Raw genomic sequence first — 26,319 nt, forward strand, 5'->3', positions numbered from 1 at the left:
TTCATAGAAGCTTAGTGGAACTCCAACAACCACTCAGCCAAACTTAGACCACTACTATACGTTCATGAGAAGATAAAAATTGCCAAACCGACCACAAAATCACCTGAATTATGCACACTCGCCCAAAGCCACTTTTATCCGCAAATTTAGAACCAAAACTGCCCAAATGTCTGGTAACACTGTGGATGTGTTGAGGTGCATGCTCCCCCTAGTGTTGAGGGGTGGGCATTGCGCCGTCACGTTTGCTGGAGCATCTTCGATCGATATAGTCAGGGGAGTCAGGGTGCTGCTGCTCATGTCTGAGTTAAGGAGTAGCCAATCACAAAAGTGTCTCCGCCTTGTCTAGTTTGATTGACAGACAGACACATTCTCCTGAAAAAGCTCTTCATGAAATAAATACGCCATTGTGAAAAACAGCAACATGAAATAAAAACAAAGCTACTTTGGAAAATATTGATTTTGAAATCCGAGGTTCTGAAAAAAGACGTAGAATTATAATAATATTCCACATGATTAAAATGAATAATTTTAAAATGCTGTTTTAAAATAATGAACAGGTTTTTAAAGCAAAATGAAATATATTGAATAATATAATGGCTAATTTAAAATCTGTGTGCAGGTTTTTCACAATTTCATGATCTTTTTATATATTTATGAGAGATTTATTGGTTGTGTATTTGCATGAGGTCATATTTATTTAATTAAATATTTATTTATTTAATTATGAACAGTATAGGACTCCATAAGTGACGGCCGCGCGCCAGGATACCAGTAACTTATTTTTTAAATTTATGTAACGGTTTGGGGGAAATAATCTCCTAAATCTGACAGTCTTAGTCTTCATATGTGGAAGAATTTAATGTTTTTAATCTGATTTTCTTGCTTTTTGAGACACAATTTATCAGAAAAGTACATAGTAATTATTCTAAGATGCATTAAAAGGGTTGATGATGGATTTTTACTATCTGAAAAAGATCTTTACTGCAGTTTTGGATATCTTTTGTTTTTAATATTTTGTAATAAAATAAAACAAACTGAAAACTTTTTTTGTTTTTCTTTAGAAGTTTATTAAAAATATTCAGTCCACAGTAGTTCAATGTTTGGCTGCAAAAATATAAAAAGTTGATCAAAATAAAGTGTACACCCCCACATTAGCACTGAGCAAACGTGTCTGAGTAAAAAGGATAAATAAAAGAAAGACTGGAAAACATACAAACACGATCAAAACACAAATCGTAAAAAAATCTCAATAATTTTATTTTTGGTCTGGTTTCACACCTTCAGAGGTCTCAGCATTTTGAAGAACCTCGTCTGAAGGATCATTTCAGTAAAAAGCAGGGCAGTTTCATACAATCTCAAATGTTGGCAGTGCTTTTCCTTGAAAAGATGAGAGTGGGATTTCAGACCTGCAGCTGCTGGAGACAAATGACCTTCCTCACAAAATCTGCAGACTCAGCATCACAGAGATGATGGAGATGTTTATCTACCGATAAAACATCTAAAATACTGTGCGGCTGCCTTTGATCTGCTCTCTCCGCCGCTGACCTGAACATGTCCCAGATGTGACATCAGTCCTCGTCGTTCAGGGAACCGAGCTGAAAGTTCAGGATCCAGAGCTCCAGCAGTGACAACATGTGGCGTTTGGACCAATCAGCAGAGTTTGTGGAGGCGACGTTTGGGTGATGAAGCAGCAGGATGTGTGTCAAACAGAGAACAGGGCGGATCTCCACGGCGGCTTGGAGAGACCTCGGAACGAGTTCCGATCAGAAAAGTCCTGATAGGGCCCGGTGTTCGGTGAACGCTGGGAGAACAAGTGGGATGGAAATGTTTTGGCTACTGCAGCTGGAGGAGATGTCCTTCTGGGAGGGTCTCTCTTCCTCCATCTTCTCCTCACCATTCACTCCAGCTGGCTCTGAGCGTCTGCAAGCAGCTCTGGCCTTAAACATTCGATGGGACAGTGGATGTTCTGCACAAGAGACGAGCAACACAACAATGTTGTTATTTATATTTTGACTTTTCTTCATACATAAGATGCAAAAAAAAAAGGAGAAAATGAATTGTAGGAAAGTAGGTCAGCAGTGGGCCAGTTAGTTCCAGCTGCGCAGCCTGGAGCAGATTTGGATGTGGTGCATCTGCAACGCCAGATCAGACAGAGCTTTCCCAGATGTCAGCAAAGCTTTGATGAGGAAGAGGAAGAAGCCATTGAGGCAGCCGCTGAGACCCGGCAGCAGGGCGGGGCGATCCACTGTTCTGCACGCTGCCGCGTCAGCAGAAATGCTTGTTTGCCCTTTTTCTTTATTATTGTAATCATTGAACGCCAATATTTGTAAAATTTGTGATTTGTAAAAAGTAATTTATTTATTGATTGCTTTATTTTTACTGAATATTTGCATTTATGAAATAAAAAAATTCTAATGTCACACATTTATTGTTGTAAATTGGTGAATATTTCCTCAAACATTGTATTTTGTTCAGGCTTTTTCCCCCATACCATGTCAGACGTCAGTGGCTCCTAAGCAAACCTACTGCCCCGTCTAAACCTCTTAGAAAGTTGGAAAACAAAAGGAGGACACACAGAAAAGTGTCTGCATGGTGTGCAAAGTCCTGCTTGGAAAAGTGCGGCACAAGAACTTGACATTTAGATAAGCTAAGTCCAAACTGTTCTTTGATTGCTTCAGGAGGAACTTTTTCATTCGGTTCCAGGAAGTCCAGACGTCTGCTTCTCTTAAAGCAGCTTTAGCGTCACCTTTAGCACCATTGTCTGTTACAGAGGTCAGATACCTGCATCTGCAACCAACACGCTGAAGGTAATGTACACAGGTAGTCCGATTGTTTTTACTGAAAAGAATGGAAAATCTTTGCATAAACTAAATTCCTTTACATACTTGATTTTAATAACTTATCATTTTATTAAGTTCAGTTGTCCCTTGAACGTTTTTAATCAACTGCACTTTCTGCACTGGATTTTTTTTCACCATTTTCCTGACATTTTTCTTTCAATTTAAATTTTTCCATTTAGATTAGTGAACCATGATTTATAAGTGCAGCTTTACATTTAGTTTGATTACATCAGTTCTGCAGTTTAATAAGTTTGCAGTAATTTGACATGTTTGGCGCCCCCTGGTGGTAGCAGGTGGACTAACATGAAGAACCAGAATGAAAAATGTCTTTAAACCTCCTGACTAGCAGCAATGCAAACGAGTTCTCTGTAGAGAGTTAGGTGTAAATTAAATGTGAGTGTAGTTTGAAAACATCAGATTTGACACTGACCAGCTTCTTCAGAGCGTTTTCTCTGTAGCGGTTGTAAGCGTCTGACGGAGGCGGATGCAGCAGTTCAGCCTCCACATTTGTCTCTCCTCCCGGCCTCCTGCAGTTCTCGCATCTCCAGCCCTTCAAAGGAAGAGCAGCAGGACAGCGATGAACACAAAGCTCCTTAGAACACCCCACACTTTCCAGCAGCAGGCATCAAACGTACCTGCTGTCCTCCATAGCAGGTACAGGTGCAGATGGCCCCCAGGTATTCCTTCTGCCACTGGTTTCCCACTTGGTACATTTTCCCGTCATCGTAGCACGTCGACTCATCTACAGGTTGTTAATAAATAAATAAATAAAACACAATTTTGTGTGATTCGTTTGTGTGACTGAAAAGCAAAGAATTTAAACACTAAATTAACTTTTAACTTTTAATGCTCATATCAACTTAGTGGTGAAATCCAGTTTTTTTCACCTGAGACAACTGGCCAAAATTAAACCTCTCCTCTCTCACCATGACTTTGAGATTTTAATCCATGCTTTTATTTCAACACGTTTGGACTACTGTAATGCTCTCTATGTTGGGCTTTCCCAGAAATTACTTGCTCGTTTGCAGTTAGTCCAAAATGCAGCTGCCCGTCTTCTAACTGGTACACGGAAACAAGAACATATCACTCCCATTTTAGCATCTCTTCACTGGCTCCCAGTTCGCTTACGCATTGATTTTAAAATTCTCCTATTTGTTTTTAAATGTCTCCATGGACTCGCCCCAAAATATCTGTCTGACCTGATTCAGGTGTACACTCCCCCCCCCGCTCCCTTAGGTCACCCAATCAGACACAGCTGGTCGTCTCGAAGACCAGGAGAAAACTGAGAGGTGACCGAGCCTTCTCGGTCTTCGGACCAAAAATCTGGAACGAATTGCCCCTGTACCTCAGACAGATAGACTCACTTAGTATTTTTAAATCTGCTCTTAAAACATATTTTTTCACTTTGGCTTTTAACTGAGTTGGAATCCGGACCTATTTTATGTGTTTTATGCTTTATATTTTCATGTGCTTTTATTAATTTTTGTGTTGTTCAGCACTTTGGTGAACCTTGCTCTGTTTAAAGTGCTTTATAAATAAAGTTGAGTTGAGTTAAAGACCCAATCCAAAGAAAATGGTGTTTTTAAAATGTTCTTGTGACATTTTTATAATGACATATTTAACCAAATGTATGCTTAAAATTGCATTTCTGAGTATTTTTTTATTCGAAACGAATGAGGAGAAAAATGCAGTTTGAAAAAGGTCGCTGGGAAGGTTACAAGCTCCCTGCTTGGAGCAACGGGGAGGGGAAGGGGGGCGGGGTTGCTCCATGCCAATGGTGCCACCCAAAACTTAGATGTGAATTTCTAACAAACTCCTGCTGCCCTGCAGAAACTATGTCCTAGACAACGACCCAGTTTTTAAATTTTGTCTAAAAACGGCATCATGACCACTAAAAGACCACCGGGAAGGCTTTGAAAACAGTTCAGAAGATGATCAGAGTGGGGCTCCAAATACAAATATATCATGTTCTGCATCATCAGTTTAACATGCGATCCTTTCAGACAACTTACGAGGTTCACACTTGAACTCTCCCTTTCCGTTGCCGAGGCAGGTGCAGCTCATCATGTGACCGTTCTCCCCACGGCGGTCCCAGCGCTCGCCAACGCGGTAGTTGTTGCCGTTGTCATGGCACCACTCTGAGTGGGGGGAGGTGGGTGGAAGTGAAGGATCACAAGAGAGAAATGCAGATGAAGAAGAGAACAAATGAAGGATGAGGACGTCCTTCGCCGATGCAGCAGCGCCGCTCTCAGCTCTTCTACTGTCACGTTAGCCGTTCGGGACGATAACAGAGACTGAAATCGAAGCTCGGAGGAGATTTCTGTCTCGTCAACATGGGCAGATCTGTTCCTTATTAACCGAATAATAGTTCAAATGTTTTCATTCAAGCATCCAAATCTGGTTTAAACCATCCTCATCTGTGCTGCTGCCCATGCTGAAATCATATTATTCCACAGAAATCCATAGAATTTTATTTTCAATTCCATGGTTTGCAGCTGTGTGTTTTGCAAAGCATGCTGGGAAGGGTTAATAAGCCACTCACTGGATGAGTCACACCTAAAATGCCCACTGCCCAGCCCGAGGCAGCGGCACCACAGCTTGAAGCCCATCTCGGACATTCGCTCCCACTCGGCGCCCACCTGGTGGTGCGTGTGCGTCAACGTGTCGTAGCACACGTCCTGGCTGGCGCTGACGGGGACGTCGCCTGGAACTGAAGGAAACGACGACTCAGCATGAATAGGAGCTTGTTTTGTTGGAGCGCTGCTTTAGCTGTGGACAGAGAGGAGCGTACCGGCGTTGCCCACGGTCACGACCTCCTCCAGGACCTTCTCCTTGGTGCCCTCCTTCATGGCCTCCACCACCACGTTATAGGAGGCTCCTGACGTCAGGCCGATCAGCGTGGCGCTGTTGTAGGAGCCGGGGAGCCGCGTCTGTGTAGAGAAGGAGAGCGTGGCTCAGCGGGGGTCATTCTCCGCTCTGTGGCGCCCGTGAGGCGGCGTGCCTTTACCTGGAAGCCCGTTTCCTCCCGGAGCGTCACAGGGTTGCAGGACACCTCGTACTCGGAGGTCTCGGGGACGGCCTGCCAGGAGATGGTTGTGACGGTCTGCGCTTCTTGGGGAAGTTCTGTCTCGTTTTCAGGGAAAGCCAACGCTAAACCTGGCAGGTGACTCTCGCTCACCTGCAGGGTCAACGGGACAAAGTCAGCCCCACATCTCAGAAAGTCAAGCATCGGTGAGGCTGATGAGCGGTGAGGTCAGCCCACCTTAACCAGGGGAACTCGTTGCCCATCCGGGCCTGCAACAGGAACATAAACCAGGGGCTCTCTCAGAGTGGCTCTCTGGCCTTCTCTGGGTCCATTGAAGGGGCCATGAAGTCCATTATTGGGACCCAGGTTCTGGTCCTCTGTGTAGATGTGCTGCCCCTGCTGGCCTGGCTGGTTCTGACCACTCGTTCCTGCCAGGTGGACGTAGTTGGAGTTAAAACTAAAAAAAAAAGGAGACAGAGATTTTTCTTTTTAAAAAGACAGTTTCTGAGACAGAGAGGAGAGTTTTGGGTCAAAACGAGGAGGCGAAGCTCACAACTTGTCATCAAAAGATTCTGGAACATCCAGGATCTCGGTGTTGGTCCGGTGTGGGACGGGAAGATTAGGCATCAGTGGTTCTGAGACACGATGGATGGTAGGAAAGTCCGGTTCTGAGGACACAAGAGAAACGTGTGTGTGGAATGTTAGAGGCAACTTTAAAAAAGTCAGAAAAAAAAAGAAGCCTGTTAAGGTAAAAGCAGTCAAGACAGATTCCTAAAAGTCTGTAGAGACGGCATCAAAAAGAGGATTTTTGAGAAATGCAGCTCAGACTGTCAGAGAGCAGCCAGGTACAAAAGTACTGTTGCAAACAAATAGTACTTTACGTTTTTGACAAAAAAATGTGTTTTTTTATCAGTATCACATTTAAAAGCCATTCATAGAATCATAAATCTGGCCTCAATAACAAAATATGTGTTAAACAGCAACTGCAGTATAAACACTAAAGTATAAATACTAAGTACACATACCAGATAATAAATATTGAAGATACACACTGAACTGTAAATACTAATGTATACAAACATTTAAATACTGAAGTATAAATGCTAAAGTGTAAACACTGAAATATCGATACTGAAGGATAACTATAGAAGTACATTATTGAAGTATAAATAGTGAAGAGTAAATACTGAGGTAAACTGTAAAGATACTAAGTACTGGTGATTCATGGAGGATTTTGATAAAGGGAAGAAAAAAACGTGGATTTCTACAGTATTTGAGCAAAAGGAGGGAAGACCTGGACCCGGACCCGGCAGGACCGACTCACGTGTTCTGGCTTTGCCCACCAGAGGCGTGCTCCTCAGGGAGTTCTGGAGCGCCACGATCTTGATGACGTACTCCGTTCCAGCTTTCAGACCTGAAACCACGAAGCCTTTAGAAGTCTATCCCGGCTTTGAAGCAGAGGCACGTTTTCCACACTTACCCCGGATGGTGGCGGAGCTCTGGCCCGCATGAGGTCGGGGAACCAGCTCCAGAGGCAAACCCCCCGCCTCCTCGTACGTCACGTAGTAGCCCGTCACCCTCGGGCTGCGAGAAAGGTCCCATGTGAAAGAAATGCTGGTGGGGTTGAGGGAGGTGAAGCGCAGGTTGGTGGGTGGGATGATCAGAGCTAGAGCTGAACCACAGACAAGTAAAGGATTAGAAACCAGAACTGGACCCCCCCGATAAAGAGTCATAACTGATAACGTAGAGTTTTGTGTCACTTTTCCAAAATAAAAGTTTATTTTATAGAAACTGGAGGAATGTTCAGCATTCACGGCTCTTCTAGCTCCTGAAACGGAGTCTCAGATTTTACTCAGACTTTACTTTGTTTGTAAGAAGTGGACCTTCTGTAGTTTTGGATCAGTGTTCTGTAGCAGAACCCTGGTAAACCCTGATGCTCATGAGCCGATGAAGGACATCCAGCTGTTAGGTATTCTAGTCAAACTTGGTACCGTGGGTCATGCTAACTGTTTGGGGAGCTGAAGACAGCTCTAAACCATCACACTGCCACCACCGTGCTCCACAGCTGTCTTTGACTCACATGTAACAGGATTCTTCATTTTCTTTAAGATGCCATAAATCTGTCAGTTTAAAAACATCTGTGGTTTATGTTCCCCTTGCTGAGGTGCAACACCTCCCAGGTGAGTCTGTAGTGTAAAGCTTTGTGTTGGTTACCTGTGGTGGCAGTTTGCGTCTGAGGAATACTGCGTCCGTTGCCTTTTAGCGTGTAGATGCTGATCTTGTAGGAGGTGCCAGGCTCCAGACCTAGAGAAAGGAGCAGGTTGGGGAGAGTGAGGCTTACAACCTGTTGAGGTGGAACAGGAGGCCTCAGGCGCTGATGAACGCTGCTGCTCACCTGTGATAGTGAAGGAGCGCGAGTCGGGGCCGATTGTCCTACGGATGGGGACGTAGCCTGAGGGGGAAAGGGTGGGCGTGGCCTCAATCAAGAACCCAGAGATGGTCTCCGTCTTGTATCGCCACATGAGAGTGATGGAGGAGTCGTTTACGTCGGCGATGCGTACTCGGCGGGGAGGGCTAATATCTGCGGGGAAGAAAGGCCTTTAGAGAGGAGGAGGTTCTGTTTCTCCTGCTGTGGAGTCAAAGACTTACTCTCCAGAGTGGTGACCTCTCCGCGGACTGGCCTGCTGGTTAGGGAGTTCTTCAAGGCGTAAACGTGGACCTCATATGTCGTGGCGATCTAACAAAAAGTCATGAAAAGTCTAGTTTATTTTTCAGTTTTAAAGCAGCGATTTCTGCACAACAGGGAGTTTTTCATTAGCCTGAGTGTGGAGGGAGCGTGCAACACTCACCATGAGTCCAGAGATGTGCGCCTGAGTGGAGTCTGGGGCGAGGCTGACCTCTTTGGTGGGGCCGCTCTTGGTTTTTGGGTTTACCACCACACGGTAACCTGTGAGGCCGGACAGGCTGTTGATCCGGTTCTCCTGACCCGGTGCGGTCCAGTGAATGATGAAGGATGTGGGGCCAACCTGGGAGAACTGGAGGCCTGATGGAGCGGAGATGGCTGGAGGGGAGAGAAGAGGTCATGAAGATAAAAGCTGCCAACTCTCTGTTTTGTTTTTACCACCAAACCTTGGGTACCTGTGGCTTGTGTCCCGGTCAGCGGCGGGCTGACCTTGCCGTTGTGCGTGGCGAGGACCTTCACGGTGTACTCGGTGCCGGGCTGGAGTCCATGGATGACAGCGGACTCGGCATCTCCTCTGGGAGCAGGAAGCAGCTCCCGCTCCCCCTCCTCTGGACTGGAATACAGGACCCGGTAGGAAGTGACGATTCCCTCAGGACTGTCCCAGGTGATCCGCAGCGAGGTGGAGTCCACGTCTGAGAAAGTCAGATCTTTTGGACGGTCTACATCTAAAAACAGGCAAAAGTTGTGGGAAACATGTTACCCTAAAGCTTTTCCAGATCTAATGGTGATTACAGGGGAAGAACAGAACTACTGAACCCTCACTCGTTAGAGCGTTCACCACCAGCGGAGAGCTCTCGCCGTTTTGTCCGAGAGCGGAAACGCTGAAGATGTACTCTTCTGAAGGCATCAGGCCTGAGAAAGTCAGCTCTGTCTGATCTGGAAGAGAAGAAGAGTAGTTCTAAACCCGGCCAACGTTTGCTTCTAAAGCAGCCATGAACACAGAGTCAAGATCAGCACCACACCTGGAGCCACCTCCTCCGTGTAAGTCTGACCCTGGCCGTTCCTGGGGACCCCAGTCACTCTGTACCCTTTGATGGGGCCAGGGGCCGGGCTCCATCTCACCGTCACGCTGTTGTCGTTCACATCCGTCACCTCCATATCTGACGGAGAGTCCACGCCTACAAGAGGTCAAAGGAGGGAGAGATGAGGAGGCGAAATCCACAGAAATCCCAGCCACACCTGTGCGGTGGCTGTACCTGTCCTGTGGGAGACGTGGATGGGGATGCTGGATGCGGGGCTGTCTCCTCTGCCGGTGACGGCGTACACAGTGATGGTGTAGTCAGTGCCAGGCTTAAGGCTGTCGATGACGGCGGTGGACTTGGAGCCGGGAACGGTGAACTCCTTTGGATTGCTCTCACCTCCTGCATAGATGGACATCCACGTTACAACTCTGAATAATTACTAGACAAGTAAAAGAGATGTAAAATAATGGTTACAGTTTCCCTTATTTGAATTTTTTCTCTCACTCTATGCTAGAATAGTTGTAAATGTGGTGACCCAGGTGATCCAGCAGAAGGAATGTCAGGAAAAACCAGAAAACATGCACCGGAGTCAACCATTGTTTAGCCTCAGTCACATGAACATGTTGGGAAGGTTGACCCGTCCGGGTGCTGCGGTTTTTTGGGGGTTTTCCGGGTCTGTGGAGCATCGAAGAAAGGAGCGGCTGCATCTTAAGGGGAGCGGAGGTGTGTCTTGCAGTGTCCTTAAGGGTCGTACCTCAAGGGACATCATGTAAATAGATCGTACAGTCGTGCCATGTCCTTACGCCACACCAGTGGTTAGTAAAGTGCGAGTACCAAATACATAAACAAATGTAATATTTGCTCCAAACGCTCAAGTCTGCCTGGCCATCAGCCTGTAGACGTGGTGAGGGTTAACAGGAAAGCCAATGTTTGGTTTTTCCTGCTTCTTGTTAAACTTTGGCAGCAGTGATAGAACATGTACTGAGGAGCCAAGCGAAGTGTTTTTGTCAAAGCTGTAACTCTTGTGGTTCATAATCAACACAAAGGAAAGACGAATAACCAAGAATGCCAAGAATGACCCCTGGGGAACTCCACATGTCCGGATATTAAAAAGAGAGTTATGACCAGTTTCATGATCCTCAATGAAAACAACATGATTTCCAGCTTTTGAAGTCTATTAGGAGGCAGCTTTCTGAAAGCCTCTGCTGATGCTTACCCGTCTCCCCATGAGTGATCCTGTAGTATCGCACAGTCACTGGTGGAGGAGTCCAACGGACGGTGATGCTTGTGGGGGTAGAATCCAGCACTTCCAGGTCAGTGGGGGCGTCGGAAACTGGACGAGATGAACAAACATCCGCATTAAAACATGTATTGAGTCATTAAAATGATCAGGAAGTCCGGACCGGGTCTGTACTTGTTTTCTGGGTCCCACTGAGCGGCAGGCTCTCTTCAGAGCCGCTCACGGCATAGATGTGGACCAAGTACTCCGTCTCCGGAGTGAGCCCCGTCAGTGTGAAGTAGTTCCTGGAAGGAGGAAGCCTCTCGTCCTTGGCTCTGCCGCCGCTCGTCATCTGGTAACGGATGCGGTAACCAGAGAATCTGCTTTGGGGAGCCAGCCAGTGGACGGTGAAGGAGCTGGTTAAGATTTCAGAGAAACGCAACCCCATCGGAGAATCCAGAGCTGGAAGAAGAAATCCAGAAATCAGAAAAGAAAAGAAAATAATCCAGTTTTTAAAAGGATGCCTCATCTCACCTGTTTTCTTGGTACCAACCAAAGGAGAGCCCTCTCTCTGCTCGTACACGGCCACCACGCTTACCAGATACTCGGTGTTGGGCAGCAGATCTGCAGAGAAATCAGAAATGAAGAATCAGCGGTTCTGTCTCTGCTGATCAGCATCATTGGCACTCACAGCAACTTACTCCTCAACACGACTCGATCAGTCCCACCCCTCACACTGGTTTCTGTAATTTCATCCTCATCGTCTGTGGGGTGGTACCTGGAAACAGCAGCGTGTCAAGTCAGCCGGTGTCCAGATAGGATCTGATCCAACAATTGGTAAATATTCCTGAAAAGGGGGATTCTTCTCTTGCCTGATGATGAAACTGTTAATGTGAGCAGGGTTGGGCACGGCCGGGGGAGCCCAGGTCAGCTCAATGGTGTCTGGTCCGACCTCGCCAAAGCCCAGGTCCGTAGGAGCTGGTACAGCTGCTCACAGGAGAACGGCGTGAATGACGGGGCACAAAAGTGAGCCGCCAAAAGGCCAAAGCGTTTAAAAATAACAGTCTGTCTTTTATGTATAAGCTGGAAATTTTACAGCATCTTAAAAATTAAAGAACAAAGAGAGTCTGAAGTCAGTATGACAAACCCCCTAAAGTACAACCAGATGGTCTGTTTGAGCAGAGATGCAGGGCAGCTCACACAGCAAATTCATGTCTCATAGTGGTGATTCAAGTCAGTCTGGGCCTCATTTTCAGGCAGCAGATCTTACATGTTTGGTGAGTGAAGGTGGTGGGCTCGCTCTCGCCGTTCTCCGTTATGGTGATCACACTAATCTCATAGTCGATGCCCGGCTCCAGTCCGTAAACGGTGTAGTGACCCGTACCCGACGAGACCGTGTCCTCAAAAATGGGGAGGCTCTCTCCGGCGGTCACCACCATGATCTTGTACCCGGTGATGGCCGTGGTGTTGAACGGAGACCAGCGGAGACTGATGCTGGTGTCGCCCACGTCCTCAAAGCTGAGGTCGGTCAGCTGAGGTACCTCTGGATATGTGGAAGAAATGGAGAAAACCGGAAAAGACGGAGCCGAAGATGGAGGAAAAGAAAGGAGGCACAAACGGGAAGACAGAAACGCAGAAGGAAACACTGAGTCAACAAAGCAACTTGTAATATTCAGCAAATCCAAGTGTGTTTCTGCTCTTAATCCTCATCCAGCGATTAGTCAATGAACCATCTTTATTGAGGTTCTAAAGCCAAAAATGCGGGGAACACGGTGTTAGTGTGGGTATGCTGTATCAGCCTCTGCTACATGTTGAAAGTTGAAGCAATGTGACAAAACTTTCAACATGCTGTTACTTTGAGAAATGCTGAGAAGTCACAGTGTCTTTAACAACGTTTCTCTGGCTTCAGGTAGAATCTAGACCCAGTTGAAAACAAGCAAACCTTCTTAGCTCCTCCCACCCACCTGGCGTGATGACGGTTGACACCGGAGAGCTCTCCATGTCCCCCTTCACTGTGACCACACTGACATTGTACTCCACGCCCGGGAGGAGGTTTTCCAGGACCCAGAAGTCCTTCCCTGCATCTACGTGCTCCTCCACGCTTTCTCCTTGCTGTCCCTTGGTCGGAGCGCACGACACTCGGAAGCCTGTGATGTCTTGCAGAAAGAGACGTCAGATGATTGAGCGTCATTTATCCATCCATCGTTTATCTTGCCGCGGCTTACCTGGCACGCCGGCTCCATTCCAGCGGACCAAGAGCTCCCCGGTGCCTGGGATGGACTCCAGGTTCAGGTCCGTGGGAGGAGACAGAGCTGCAGATGACCCAATGAAGAGGTTTTAATCAAACAGAGACGCTAAAGATTCAGGCGGCACCTCTTGTTGGACACCTACGCGTCACTACGTGACTGGTGACCGGCGTTCCCTGATCCTGGCCGTTAACCACCGGCTGCAGGCTGTAGGTGTACTCCACTCCAGGAGTCAGACCGGAGATGTAGATGCTTCCCGACTCAGAGGTCACGTCTCTCGGGGCCTCCCCACCCAGACTGGGCCGAACCGTCAGCTGATGGACAAGCAGACCGAGTCAGCAGGTGGAGGGCTCTGGGGCGATCTGATCATTGTGCAAACCCGCGACAAAAACAAACATTTGGAATGAAATGGTCTGTTTCACACCAGGATCTGACCTTGTATCCAATATGAGGAACCGGAGTCCAGGAGACCACGATGGACGTATCCGTCACGTCGGTCGTGAACTGAGGAGCATTTCCCAAAGGTGGATCTACAGACAATGTGGTGTTAGAGTTCATTTACAACGCTTGCATGTCTGATGATCATATTAATGTTTTGAGCAGCGTCCGGAGACGACACTGCTCAATGGAGAAAACGGAGGAGAGAGGAGAAGCATTAAGTGCTGCAGGACTCATTAAAGCTTCCATTTCATTCACCAAAGGTTTTTCCAGCACAGGAACATCAGTGTCATCAGTCCTGGACTGAATCATGGAAAATCCTGTGATTGTCATCTTCATTTCAGGGAATGTGGACGTTAGTTTTTCCGACAGAAGCTTTTTTTCTCTTGATTTGAGGTACAGCTGAAAGACACTCACTGGTGGTGAAGCCCGCAGACTCGCCGGCGCTCAGCGTGTTCCCTTGCTCGGAGTGCATGGTGACGGTGTACTGCGTGTCGGGCTTCAGGTTCAGGAGGGTGTATTGAGACAGGCGGGCCGGCAGGCGCAGCTGCATCGGGTTTGAACCCTCAACGGTGATGAAGAGCCGGTAGCCGTTGACTTTCGCTCGGGGAGCAAACCACTGCACCACAGCGCTGTCTTCAGTCACATTGGTGAAATGGATGTCTGTCGGGGCGTCTGGCTCTGGAGGAAGAGACGCCATCAGTTTTGGAACATCCTGACTTCTATTTTTAGTCCTTTTGACCCTGGTAGTCTCTGACTCTGCAGCCCAGTTCAGAATAAAATGACCAAACTGGACTTTTACAATCAACTTTTTAGCAGAAATGTGTTCTCTGCTTCATAAAATTTGCAGTTTTCTAGATTTCAGTGAAACTAATCAATGGAGAAATAAAAAATGGAGTGAATCATTTTCTTTAGCGTGATTAACCAGGAGTTTTAGCGCTGACTGGACCAAACTCACTGGTGGTCTGCTCTCCAACCAGCGGCAGACTCTCCTCGCCGTTGTGGATGGAGTAGACGTTGAAGCGGTACAGCGTGCCGGGCTCCAGGTGCGTCACTTCACTGTAGGGGTTTTGTCCGACCGGCAGATTCATCTCAGTTTGGGGAGAACCAGAGTTCTCAACCGCGACCACAGTGACCCGGTAACCTGACACGCCCCCTTGTGGGCCGGACCAGGTCAAGACCACTCTGTTATCGGTCACTTCGAAAAACTGCAGGCTGGTGGGAGACTCCACTTCATCTGAGAAAAACAAAAGGTTTGTGTAGAAGTCATGAGTTTGTGCACAGAAAAATGCAGCAGTCCAGGAAGCTCTTTCATTAGACTTTCTGTGCAAAAACATTTTATTTAGCAAGCAGCTGAACAATTATGACTATAAATTTAAAATGCTCAGATAGTATGACAAGTATTTACTGATAAAAAAAAGAAACCAGTTTGAGGGAAAAAGACGTCAAATGAGAGGGATTTAAAGCAGCACTCAGTATGATTTCTGTTGCTTTTCTTCTTCCCTTTTAACACAACAAAGCTGACAGCAAAAACACAATGGTTGAACATTTTTTGCTCAGACTTACTGCTGCATAAAACCCAACAGATTCAAACTAACTTTCAAAGAAACAGACTGTTTTTAACTTTAAATTTTTCGTCCACAAGAGCAGAAATACTGTGGAATATAAAAGAAAAAAAACATCGAAAGTTTCATCTCAAAACTGGTTTCTTTCCGGTCGTTCCAGCTGTCAAGCAGTCGTGCGTCTTTTTTCCTGATTGTCCAGCCGATACTTGGCAGGCGGTGACATTTACACAACTGCAGCCGAGCAGAGCAGCTGTGAACTCACTGACTTCACTTTCCATCGGAAACCTCTTCTGCTTCTCGACACTCGGGTTGTCCCGGTTCTGAACAAAGATGTCTGGTGCTCACCTGGCAGTGGGTCTCCAGCGGTGGTGACCTGCACGAAGATGGGCTCGCTCTCCAGGCTGTGCTCCACGGCGTAGATGCTTATGTTGTATGACTTCCCGGGCATGAGGTCGCTCAGCGTCACGGAGGTCGCTGTGTCCGGAAGAGTCAGCTCGTTGCTCTCACCTTCGAGGGACGGCGTATAGACAACACGATAGCCTGCATGAAGACACACGAGTTCAGATCACCACGAGTCGGCGGAGGCCCACAGAACCCCATCGGACCATGTGACTGATAACTGACCAGTGATGGGAGCCAGTGGCTTTTCCCAGCTGATCATGATGGAGGTCTCTCCAACCTCCTCCACGTCGTGCTCTTTTGGAGCATCAGGTGCTGCAGAACAAGCACAACAGATGAAAGGGTTCGGCTTTTTCCCGCTCTTTTGATCAGGGTTTCTAACTCTGGGCCTCAAGGGCCAAATGCATTTGACAAACCGACAAAAAAAAAAAACTATAATTCATTAAGCTAATGTAGTGGTTTATATCAGTAGCTTTTGCAGGTCCTATCAGGTTTTTAAATGAGATTTCTGTTTAAGCATGCCTCACCATCTCTGGTGACCTGCTGGTAATGTTTGTGCTTCAGATCTAAAGGCCCAGAGCGGCGTGCAGGCACAAACGGGGCGTACACCACTCCACTCACCTGTTGTTTGAGAAGTAGTCAGGATGAGGTTTTCCTTTTCCCCATCTATGACCTCGTAGACATAAACTGTGTAGTTTGTTCCAGGCTCAAGCTCACTGATGATCACAGAGTTGGCTGTTCGAGGCAAGTCTGATGACAGAAAGAGGATTTCTGTTCGTAAACAGCTTCTTGGGGCAAAGCTGTGAGTCAAACCGCAAACTGTAAACCATGCTGACCTAAAACCATGGGTTGGCCCCGGCCCTGGCCCTGCTCAGTGAGCTCATACTCCACTCGGAAACCAGAAACTGTGTCTGAGGCCGAAACCCAGGAGAGGACGAAGCTGTTGGAGGTGATTTCTGTCACTGACTCCGAGGTGTCCATCACAGCCGGCAGCGGCGTGGCCTCGCCCTGAGAGGTAGCCACTACAACACAAGCACACGAGAGGTTTTTAGGATGTTCTTCATTTCTACACTGGAAGCGTCTGTGGACTCACGTGATCCATAGGTGGTGGTGAAGTCGAAGCGGGTGACCTCCTTGCGCCCGAAGCGCAGCACGCTGATCAGCTGGCCCTCATACGTGATGCCCGGCTTCAGAGAAGAGATGGTGTAGGAGTTCAGATGTCCAGGGATCATCACTTCCCTCCACGGGCTGCGTGAGTCTTTCTGCAGAAAGATTCAGACAGTTTTAGAGCTAATCGATGATAGTTTGACGTGGAAGGCGCATTTTTCATCCGGAAACTCACCACTCTCCATTTGAGGATGTACTGGACGATGTGTGCAGACGAGGGCGAGTTCCACTGAATGGGATGGGAGTTGGGCTGGTTCCCCGACTCTGTGATGATGACCTGAACTGGACGATAGCCGCCTGCAGGACAGGGAGCACACCATCAGAGCTGCTCCTCCCTCACTGTAGTTTTACAGTGAAGCTGCGCTGATGCAGCAGACAGCGATCCGTCCAACCGTCTGACTGACATCTGCACTTTCACACAGCCTGTGACTGGCGGTCAGATGTTTTCCCTGAACACGCCATACAGGCGGGGGGGGGGGGGGGGGGACTATCAGCTCCGTGTTAGATTCCAGCTCAGACTTCCACTCCTGAAGTGGAAAATGTTTACTCCTCTGCTCCTTTTCCCGTTTTACAGTTTTAGGACTCCCCAAACACTTTCCTCAGTTTTTCATGAAACATCTTTTAAAATAACATTTCAGATTTATTTGAAACTAAACCCAAAGAATGCCAGCAGATCATCACAATTCTCCCTTCAGAGCAGCACCAGCAGAACATGAGCTTCAACGTTGGGTGTCCATCTACGCTCACGGCTCACGGCAAGGCTCCTTCCTGAACTGAGAGCAAAATATGCTCCACACTCCAAAAGCTGCTTCTGTTTGGTTAAAGACCAAACAGAAGCAGCTTTTAGCCTCCAGTAAGAGGAAAACTGGACAAGAAAAAGGAGTCAGTGCAAAAGAAACAAGGTTGGCAGTGAATAAACATTTCCATCTTTATGTTTGGTTCAGTGATTGTAGTTTTCAGAGGCAGCTTGTACTTCTGAGATCCGTTCAAACCAAATTCTGCATCACGTAAACTTCTGAGCTCAATCCCAGGAATTCAGAACATACGCAAATTAAAAAAATAAAAATAAAAAGAAAACTGAGGCACTTTTAAACTAAATGAGCACATTTTCAATTAGCACGCTGGTTTGGTTCTTTTAAATTCCAAAACCGTGTTAAAAGCTGACCAGCCGCCACATTAGTCAGCGCCTGTTGGCACTGAAAACACACACACGAGTGTCCACACGGACTGCAAAGACACAAAGGTCAAGGAAACTGGGATGTTCAGCGTCATCTTTGATACACACAGCTCTTGTGGTCCTCACATACGCTGTGCTGATGCAGCCTATAAAGAACTGAGGTTTGCTAACCGCCTTCCCAAACTGCAGACCTGTAATCCACGTTTCTGAGCAAGTGGTTCGGTTTACCAGAGGCTGGAGCAGATACACAAACCTCAAAAACAATCTGGGATCAATTACCGACCCACAGGGCCATGTGTGTGGGAGGGGCTTGAAAACAAACGCACACTTCCAGTGGATACGGCAGCTTTGGGGCTCCTTCTTCAGGGTGCGTGAATGGACCCACACACCCTGATTCTGAACACACAGACACAACATCCATTGTCAACAGTGAGACAGAAGCAAATCAAGCGGTGATAAGGAGCCCTGAATAGACGGGTAACCACAGAAGTCCGGACATTGGACTGAAAAGCACAGCTGGCTCCAACATAAAACGCAACAACATTTCTGAGATCATATCAATGTAAATGCTCACTTTAAGGCTAGTAAAAACTTGTAAAAATGATCCCTAACTTAGGTTTTCCATTTTTTACCTTTTATGGCATTTTGAGAGAGCCAGCAGAGCTCGGGCTTGGATCTCAGCTGCCCTTAAATCTTTGCATGCTTGAGCACACACAGCCACAGATGGTTGCTATTATGGCCACTTCCAAAAGAGCACGGCCTTATATCCTGCAACTCTACGCAACAGGCAATCAAGGAGGCAATCAAACTGACCCAGAAACCAAGTACGTCCAACAATCAAACGTATACAGCTAATTTTCAAATATGTCCAGCAATCAAACTTAACTAACCGACAATCAAACCTATCCAACAGGGAATAAAAGTTATGCAGCAAAACAATCAAACACATCCACCAAACATCAAATGTATCCACATCAAACTTATCCAGCAAGCAATCAAACTTGTTCACCTAACAATCACAGTTGTCTGACAAACATTCTAATTTTAACGATCATCAATGAGTTTTTAATAACCAAGGTCACGAGGTCACGTGACCACATCCTAGGATGACATTATAGGGTTGCATTTCTGAAATCAATGTTTTTAACTGTCTTTACAAACAAAATAAGACATTGATTCATAATGTTCATGAGTCCAATCTATTTTATTATCATGTTTGTTTTACTTATACATTCAGAATTGTATTTTATTAATTGTATTAATTGTAACAAAAACTCCAGACTCTTTATTCCAAATTTAGATTCAGGAGTTTATCCGTGATTCCCAAACAATAATCATGGAATCTGTGAGAAAGATGCACAATAACCCAAAATGAAAAGTCTCTGGATAAACAGTTTACTTGTAAAAGGTGAGATTTGATTCAATGTGATGGAAAACACTCGTAAAATTGCACCGCAGACGTTCAGCCAAGGAGCTTTGGGCACGTCTTTCATGCAGCCATGAACCGTAGGGTACAGCTGTGGAAACAACCCAGGGATGCACCACATGCTGCCGGGAACAAAGGCTCAAACTGGGGGGGGGGGGGGGGGGGGGGTGCTTGTAAAAGAGGAAATGGCAAAGCCCCTCCCATCTCTGCCTTACATCAAAGTAAGGCCTGGTTTTGGAGGTGACTTAAAGAAGCAGGGCAGGCGATGTGGACGCGGATTCACCACGAGAGAAACGAAATGAGTTTTTTTTAACTGAAAATGAGTTTTAAAGAACTAAAAACAGAGCGTCTTACCGGAAAAGGACTGCTGGGGTTCACAGCTGAGCTCTCCAACTCCATTTCCATAGCAGTAACACTTGTACAGAATTCCCTGGATGACTTTATCCCAGGTGTCCCCAATCTGGTAGAAAGCTCTTGTTTCAGGCTCCTGGCATTGATCTAAAGGTGACGTTCCAAAAGATTAGCGTCCCTGCTCTGGCATTTCTAATTTACACTTCTACAGCAGCTTGTGAAAATATATCTGCATGTTTCTGACAGCAGGTGAAGCTTCAGTCATTTGGAAACAGAAACATGGTTTTAACTGAACCGATCTGGACCGCTCAGGGCCAACGTGTCTCTGTGTTTTCATGCTTTCCTTCCTGCTGGTATTGCTGTCTTTAAGGAAATACTTGAATTATGACAACATGCACGTCTCTGTGGTAACCGCCCCAAAGTTCTGCTTTGATCTGGAAAACCCACCGACGGCGTCGCACTTCCAGCGGCCGCGTCCCTGTCCGAAGCAGGTGCAGTTCATCATGTATCCTTCCTCGTGCTGTTTGGTGAAGGTCTGGTTGACCTCATAGGTCAAACCGTCCACACTACACTGGTCTGCCAAAGACACACACACACACACAGATGAAACCAAACGTGCACCTACACAGCCTGGAGATGCCCTGGACCTCTCCTCCATTAGCCCAGGATTTCTGAGGTGCAGGTGTGCAGGTTGACGTCCGTGATTTCACGTCAAAAACAACCTTTCACCTCCTCACTCAGGAGATACCAATACTGTAGGGTGGTTATAATAACACACACAGGTGCATACCTTTGAGCTGGGAGTAGGCGACACAGCTCCATTCTCCTCGCCCGTTACCCACGCAGGTGCAGCGCATCATGTGACCCAGAACGTCATGCCGTTTATCCCACTGGTCTCCGACATGGTACATCACTCCCTCGCTGCTTGTGCACGCTTCTTCATGAGCTGGAAACCAGACGCACGAGATGAAGAACTTCAGCTCGACTATCACACAGATCCCAAACAATTCCCCTCCGGTGATCTCTTCCTGTGATCATCTCAGCGGGTCTAACCATCAGAAACACCTGATTAAAAGCCAGAAACAGCTGTTCGTTGTGCCATCGCCGACAGTCACAGTATGTTCTTAGATCATCAAAAGCATGTGTGGATTTTAAAGATAGAGGTCGTGGGTGGGACGAGCAGATGTCTGCCTTTGTGAGACACAGGGAGTGTGGCTGTGGATAAACGGCTTCATTTCACTGAGGGTTTGAGGCTGAATCCATTTAAAGGACCTGGGGATGGGTGCAAACTGAGACTTTTACTGCAGAAACAGACAAACGTCAAGAAACTGAAGGCTGATGTTTGGTTTGGTGAGAGAAAAGAACAAAGTGTTATAACGGGATCCAACCACATGACAGGAAGTGACGGCTGGATGAAGGATGGATAATCGTCTCCAAAGTAATCGGTTGGAGTCAAATAAACTTCCTTCTCTGGTTAATGAACGTGTCTTTCTACTTCTATAAAGTATGAGATTCCTGGACACAACACGACTCTTCTTCTCACTAAAAGTCTTTTTTCTTGCCAATCACAAACCCGCTTTGAAACATCTGCAGCACATCTGGATGTTTTCAATAAGATGGAAGGTTAAATATTTTTATGATCTGGGTCTGATCTGTTGGAAAAAGTTAGTGATGTTCAGAACTGCTCCTCGGTTTGGTGTTGGTGTCCTGAAACTCATGTTGACGATGATGGGAGACCCGAACCAGGTGGATCAAGCAGCTCCTTGTGTGAACATCAGCATTAACATCTCAACAGCAGCGTTTGTTCACTGCAGCAATGGTTAACAGCCCTTATCTTCCCCCCGCTGTTCAAACTTCACAAGGTAGTTTCAGCAACAAACTGTGAAGCAAAAGGCATTTCAGGGACCCCTGAACGTTTAAGGTCTTGGCTCTCTCCTGCAGCAGGTCAGCCTGGGACCTTCTCTGATAAGTTACACAGAATTATCGGAACTACTCAGCAAAAAACTGTGTCAGAAATTTAAATAAAGAAATCTGTGTGGCCTCTGGCAGCCCGAGGCGGACGTGCATTTCACATGAGACTGGGAGGAACGCTGCAATTAGCCCCGCTAATCACGTTAGTTACCCTCATGACTAGTAAATTACTGATTGTATCTGCAGTTGGAAAGCTCACAGAGTCTCTAGGGGATGTTTGCTTCAAAGGGATAAAAATGAAACCAAAGAGACTCTGATCACGTCAAATCTGAGCAGCAAAACACGGCGGGATTCAGGAAGAGTCAGAGATCACAGCTTTATAAAAACACGACCTTGATGGTGTGAAAACACACAGATTCATCCTCATTAGTCTAAAAGGTTTTGCTGGGTTAGGAGATAAAATCAGCTGGAGGTTTGCTTTGTGAGGTCACTCCCTCCGCTACTTTTTCAATTTTATTCACTCCTTCACCATCCTTTTTGGATATATTGGGCATTCAAAGGGGAAAACCGACTCAATGTGAGATTGTCCTTCTGAAGGATTCCTGCAGCTCACTGGGTCGAGCTGCCTGTCGGTCAGGGGTTCAAATCTGAGACCGGGTCATCACCGAGCTCTTGGGAAAGTCCCCACATGAATTTAGACAGAGCCGGGAACTTTTTCAGGTTTGTAACAAAGAGACTTTGTTTTGGCTTTGGGTTGGCAAACCAAACAAAGGAAGCAACAAACGTACCGGCCATGGGGCAGAAACCAAAACGTTGCTCTGCATCATAGTTGGCCGTGGTGCCACACCACTTCATGCCGTCCCTGCGTCCGTCGGCTGTGCAGTCTGTATAGTTCCGGCCGTTGTAGAGGAAGGGGAAGTGACACAAAGCACCGTTGGAGTTACCTCCTCTTGTTGCCACGACCACTGGTTAAGAAAGAAGAAAACAATTCAAAAATATCAGTTTTTTAAAACATCTTTGTTCATCATTTCAAAATTGACTCCAGGTGCAGGTTCAACCCTGACCCTAACCCTAGCCCTCCACAACCAAAGGATGGCAATCATTCTTGACCAAAACCTTTAAACTGGATAAGAAAAGCCAAAAGATAAAAACTAAGCCTGTTTGGGACATAAAACTAAAATCCACACCAAACCTCTGTGAACAGAACTCATCTCTGCTTAAAAATGGAGCACCAAGCTCTTGTTTCAATTATTTTCTTTTTTCAAATTTACTTTCAAACAAAGCCACTGTCTGTCTTCTCACCTTTCTTCTCTGTGCAGAACGAGTACTTCTGGTCCTTCTCAAAGTCAGAGGTGGTGGAGCACCACAGCTGGCCGTCACTGCGTCCGTCAGAGGTACAGGACAGGTAGGTCTTCCCCTTGTGGACGAAAGGGAAGACGCAGGGCAGGCCTCCCGAGTTTCCACCGTAAACCGGAGCCGGTCCATCTGCACGAGAACATGAGAACACGGTTCAGCCGTGCTCCTCCTCCACCTGAACCTATAGTTCCTACAAGAGCTTCTCAGGGCGGCTTCAGCAAAGCTCTCACCCCACTGATCACAGCTTATCCCGTTCCCAAGGCAGGTACAGATCATCTGCCTCGCTCCCTGGTTCTTGAACCAGCGCTGTCCAACGAAGTACGTCAGGCCGCTGTCAGTCGCACAGGTTCCCTCCTGGGGGGTCTGAGGCAGACTGACGGGCTGGATGTTGGTGATGACGCGAGAGCCACTCCCTATGTTGTGAAGAAATCAGAGTTAATAACCCAGAATGACGGCAATGATGGACCCGCACTACCAAGACCAACTGTGGTCTACTCCATTTACCAAAAATGGGTCCAGAGAGAATCCACTCCTTGAATTTTAAATTTACCAAACTCCCAACAACTCTATGATTTTATTAGAACAACGGGAAAAAGATCAGAACCCTTGCTGCTTATGCACAAACCTAATTTAATGTGAGAGAAACCTTTCAGTTTCAGGAAAACCTTTTAAATACAGAGTCAGATCAGGGCCAAAGCGTGGCTGCTCTGAAAGTCCACTGCACTCTGGCAGATGCCAGAGCTCATCCACACTTTGGTGTCGACCAAAGTTAACTTTGGTTGCATGAAAAGACGACACAAATCAAAGAGTGTGTGGGATGAAGGTGGTCGGCGGAATGACATCCTTTCTTATAACCAAAGAGGTCAGAATGTGACATCCTCAGATGCAGCACTAAAGCAGGTGAACATGACCACAATTCTGGGCTTTCTCTCCAAAGTCCTGGACCAAAATGTATCCGTGAATTACACGGAACCATAGAACAGAGCGATCAAATGCACCCAAGGTGCTGCTCTCAGGATTTTTACTGACCTTTACTAAGTACAAGCACATGTTTTGGAGTCACGCCCCCAATCACTTCAATTGTCCCACCAGCAGTTACTTCCAGTCAGCAGCAGCCGGTTCCCACAGCCCCCCCCACACACACACACATCATTAGGGTCATAATCTTAAGACATGTCTGTCTCACTTTATCACTTTGACACTTATCTCCCTTTTCTTTAGAAGACCTGTCTTTGGCTCGCATTCTTTATCAGATAGAGTTGGGGGTGGAGTGGGGGGGGGGGTCTCACCCAGGCCTGTGGTGTGGAGAGAGGCGTGGCGCTCGCACTTCCACTGCCCGCGGCCGTTACCCATGCACAGACACTGCAGCAGGTTTCCACGGGCGTCCGTCTTGGTCCACGTATCTCCAATTCGGTATGACTTCAGGACATCCTGGTCGTTACAGCGATCTGGGTGGGACAACGGAAAAATGGTTCAGGTGCAACGCCAATGGGGGTGGGGGGCATTCAAAGGGTCACTGGCTTCTTGTTTTGCATCCTATGACTTTCCAAAAACTGTAAGAAGCAGGTGTTCTTGGATGCAACAGGCGGATCAAACGTTTATTTCTTAGCTAAGAAAGCTCGGTCACTTAACTACACCTAAAGTTTGAGGTGGGGGCGGGGCTTACTTCTTGATGTGCATGTGATTTGTCCATTTCCCTGTCCCAGACAGGTGCAGTCCATCACCATCCATCCCTGATATGGTTTCTCCCACGTCTCCCCAACAAGATAGGAGGCTCCAGCTGAACTGTCGTAACAGCGCTCAGCTGCGGGACACAAACTCATCAGCGACCTTTTCCTTCATCCACAAACTCCGACATGAATGAGACACGCATGTTTCTGACTCACCAACAGGTTTGCAGGTCCACTCTCCTTTGCCGTTTCCCAGACAGACACATTCCAGCATGTATCCTCCCGTTTCATGAGGTCTCCTCCAAGTGTCCCCTATCTTGTACGAAGCCCCGCCCTCATGACAGCGATCTGGGAGAATGAAAAGGAAAGAAGGTTTGTTCAGTTCCTGTAAATGCTGGGATGATGTGTCCTCTGGGGTTGGAAGTGGGCCGTTGAGCTGCAGACACAAATGCACGTACTGGCAATGGTGCAGCTGATCTTGCCCTTTCCAGACCCGATGCAGGTGCAGTCCCAGATCATGCCGTCTTTGGGTCTCTCGTAGGTTTCTCCCACGGCGTAGTACTGCTGGATTTCTTTGTCGTAGCACTTTTCCTCTGCAACCAGGACAGAAGTCGCCATTAACGGACATCCTGAATTCTTGGGAAACGTGATGCAGACACACAAACTGACCTTCAGGTTTGCTGTTGCACTTGATCCCAGCAACTCCATGGCAGGTACAGATGAGAGTGCTGCCCCGGAACGGCCGCTCCCACTGCTCGTTGATGCTGTAAAAGTGGCCGTTCTCCGTGCAGCCCTCTGCGCCCGCAGCAGGAGAGGAGACGACACGCCACAGAGCTCATTAAAACATTTGTATAGACTGAGGCAGCGGGGGGGCAGATGGAGCCTGTGGAAACGGACTCGCCCAAACCGCAGCAGAACACAAAAAGCAGCTCTGCTGCTCACAAGGTTTGCCTTCCCCTCTCTTCTTTCATAATTTCATGAAAGAAGAGCATTCATGTTTCTCCAATTACATAAAAGACCAACATCAAGACAGAATGTTGGTTTAGATTCAGAAAAAACAAAAGAAGATTTGAACTATTTTAACTCGGACACATCAACACATGCATACATAAACTTGGACGAGGATTCCCTGAAAGGAAAGACTGCAACTAAACTTACAGGAACCCATCAGTAACAGAAACATATCAGGGATGTGTCTGTGGCACCTCGCACAGCATTTTAGTGTACAAATTGAGGTATTTTTTTCCTTTGTTTTTTGAAAATGCTTAATATAAATCAAACAATCAAATTCTCTAAACTTTTTTCCAGAAACCTTGTTTTTTGGTTGTTGTTTTTTCTTTTTCTTTTCTGTGGGACAGGATTGTGTTCTTCAGGACTGATCTGGATGACAGATCTTCAGAAGCTGTTTAGAAGCTAAGATGAGCAGCTTTTCTGGCTCTGTCTCTAAAGTCCAGCTGAATAACAAAACTGGACCTGGATGAGAACCTTCAGACCTTCGTCTGCAGGAACTCTGATCACATGGAGGAAGCTGAAGACGAGGTTAAAGGTCAAACTTGTGACATAAAGACAGTCAGACCATCTTCATGCTGATTCAATCAAACTGAAATTGGATTAAATTTTCCTTTCAAAGTTATGAACCCATGGAGATCTTCTCCAGATTAGAAGGTTCTGCTCTGCAGGGTTACCTTGGTTGACTGAGGGGACGTTCGGTTGCGGGGCCTGCCGCCGGTCCCGCTCGGTCCCTTTGGGCATGCAGTTCACCGCGCTCCCGACGCACAGAGCGACCAGCACCCCGGCGAAGGCGCTGCTGCGACCGGCCATGGC

The 26,319-nt window shown here is 46.9% G+C and overlaps 1 protein-coding gene across 1 annotated transcript; it reads right to left on the minus strand.

Annotated features, from left to right (window-relative positions):
* Positions 1-1,051: 1,051 nt before the first annotated feature.
* Positions 1,052-26,319, minus strand: fn1 (fibronectin-1). The gene is given in 49 exon segments (NM_001201524.2): positions 1,052-1,966; positions 3,271-3,390; positions 3,476-3,582; positions 4,853-4,978; positions 5,383-5,550; positions 5,632-5,770; positions 5,848-6,018; positions 6,103-6,322; positions 6,419-6,533; positions 7,190-7,279; positions 7,346-7,537; positions 8,080-8,169; positions 8,261-8,446; positions 8,515-8,602; positions 8,715-8,926; positions 9,004-9,273; positions 9,371-9,484; positions 9,571-9,726; positions 9,805-9,969; positions 10,787-10,903; positions 10,985-11,251; positions 11,324-11,413; positions 11,491-11,567; positions 11,662-11,776; positions 12,060-12,332; positions 12,754-12,945; positions 13,015-13,101; positions 13,181-13,349; positions 13,471-13,565; positions 13,891-14,154; positions 14,432-14,710; positions 15,384-15,578; positions 15,663-15,752; positions 16,059-16,187; positions 16,274-16,459; positions 16,531-16,699; positions 16,780-16,901; positions 19,562-19,705; positions 20,006-20,134; positions 20,349-20,504; positions 22,258-22,434; positions 22,772-22,954; positions 23,056-23,238; positions 24,115-24,273; positions 24,492-24,629; positions 24,712-24,843; positions 24,954-25,088; positions 25,165-25,290; positions 26,181-26,319. Coding segments are annotated over 49 exon segments (7,512 nt in total). The 5' UTR covers positions 26,317-26,319; the 3' UTR covers positions 1,052-1,897.

Source organism: Oryzias latipes, chromosome 21 (genome assembly GCF_002234675.1).
Source record: "Oryzias latipes chromosome 21, ASM223467v1".
Lineage (NCBI taxonomy): Eukaryota > Metazoa > Chordata > Actinopteri > Beloniformes > Adrianichthyidae > Oryzias > Oryzias latipes.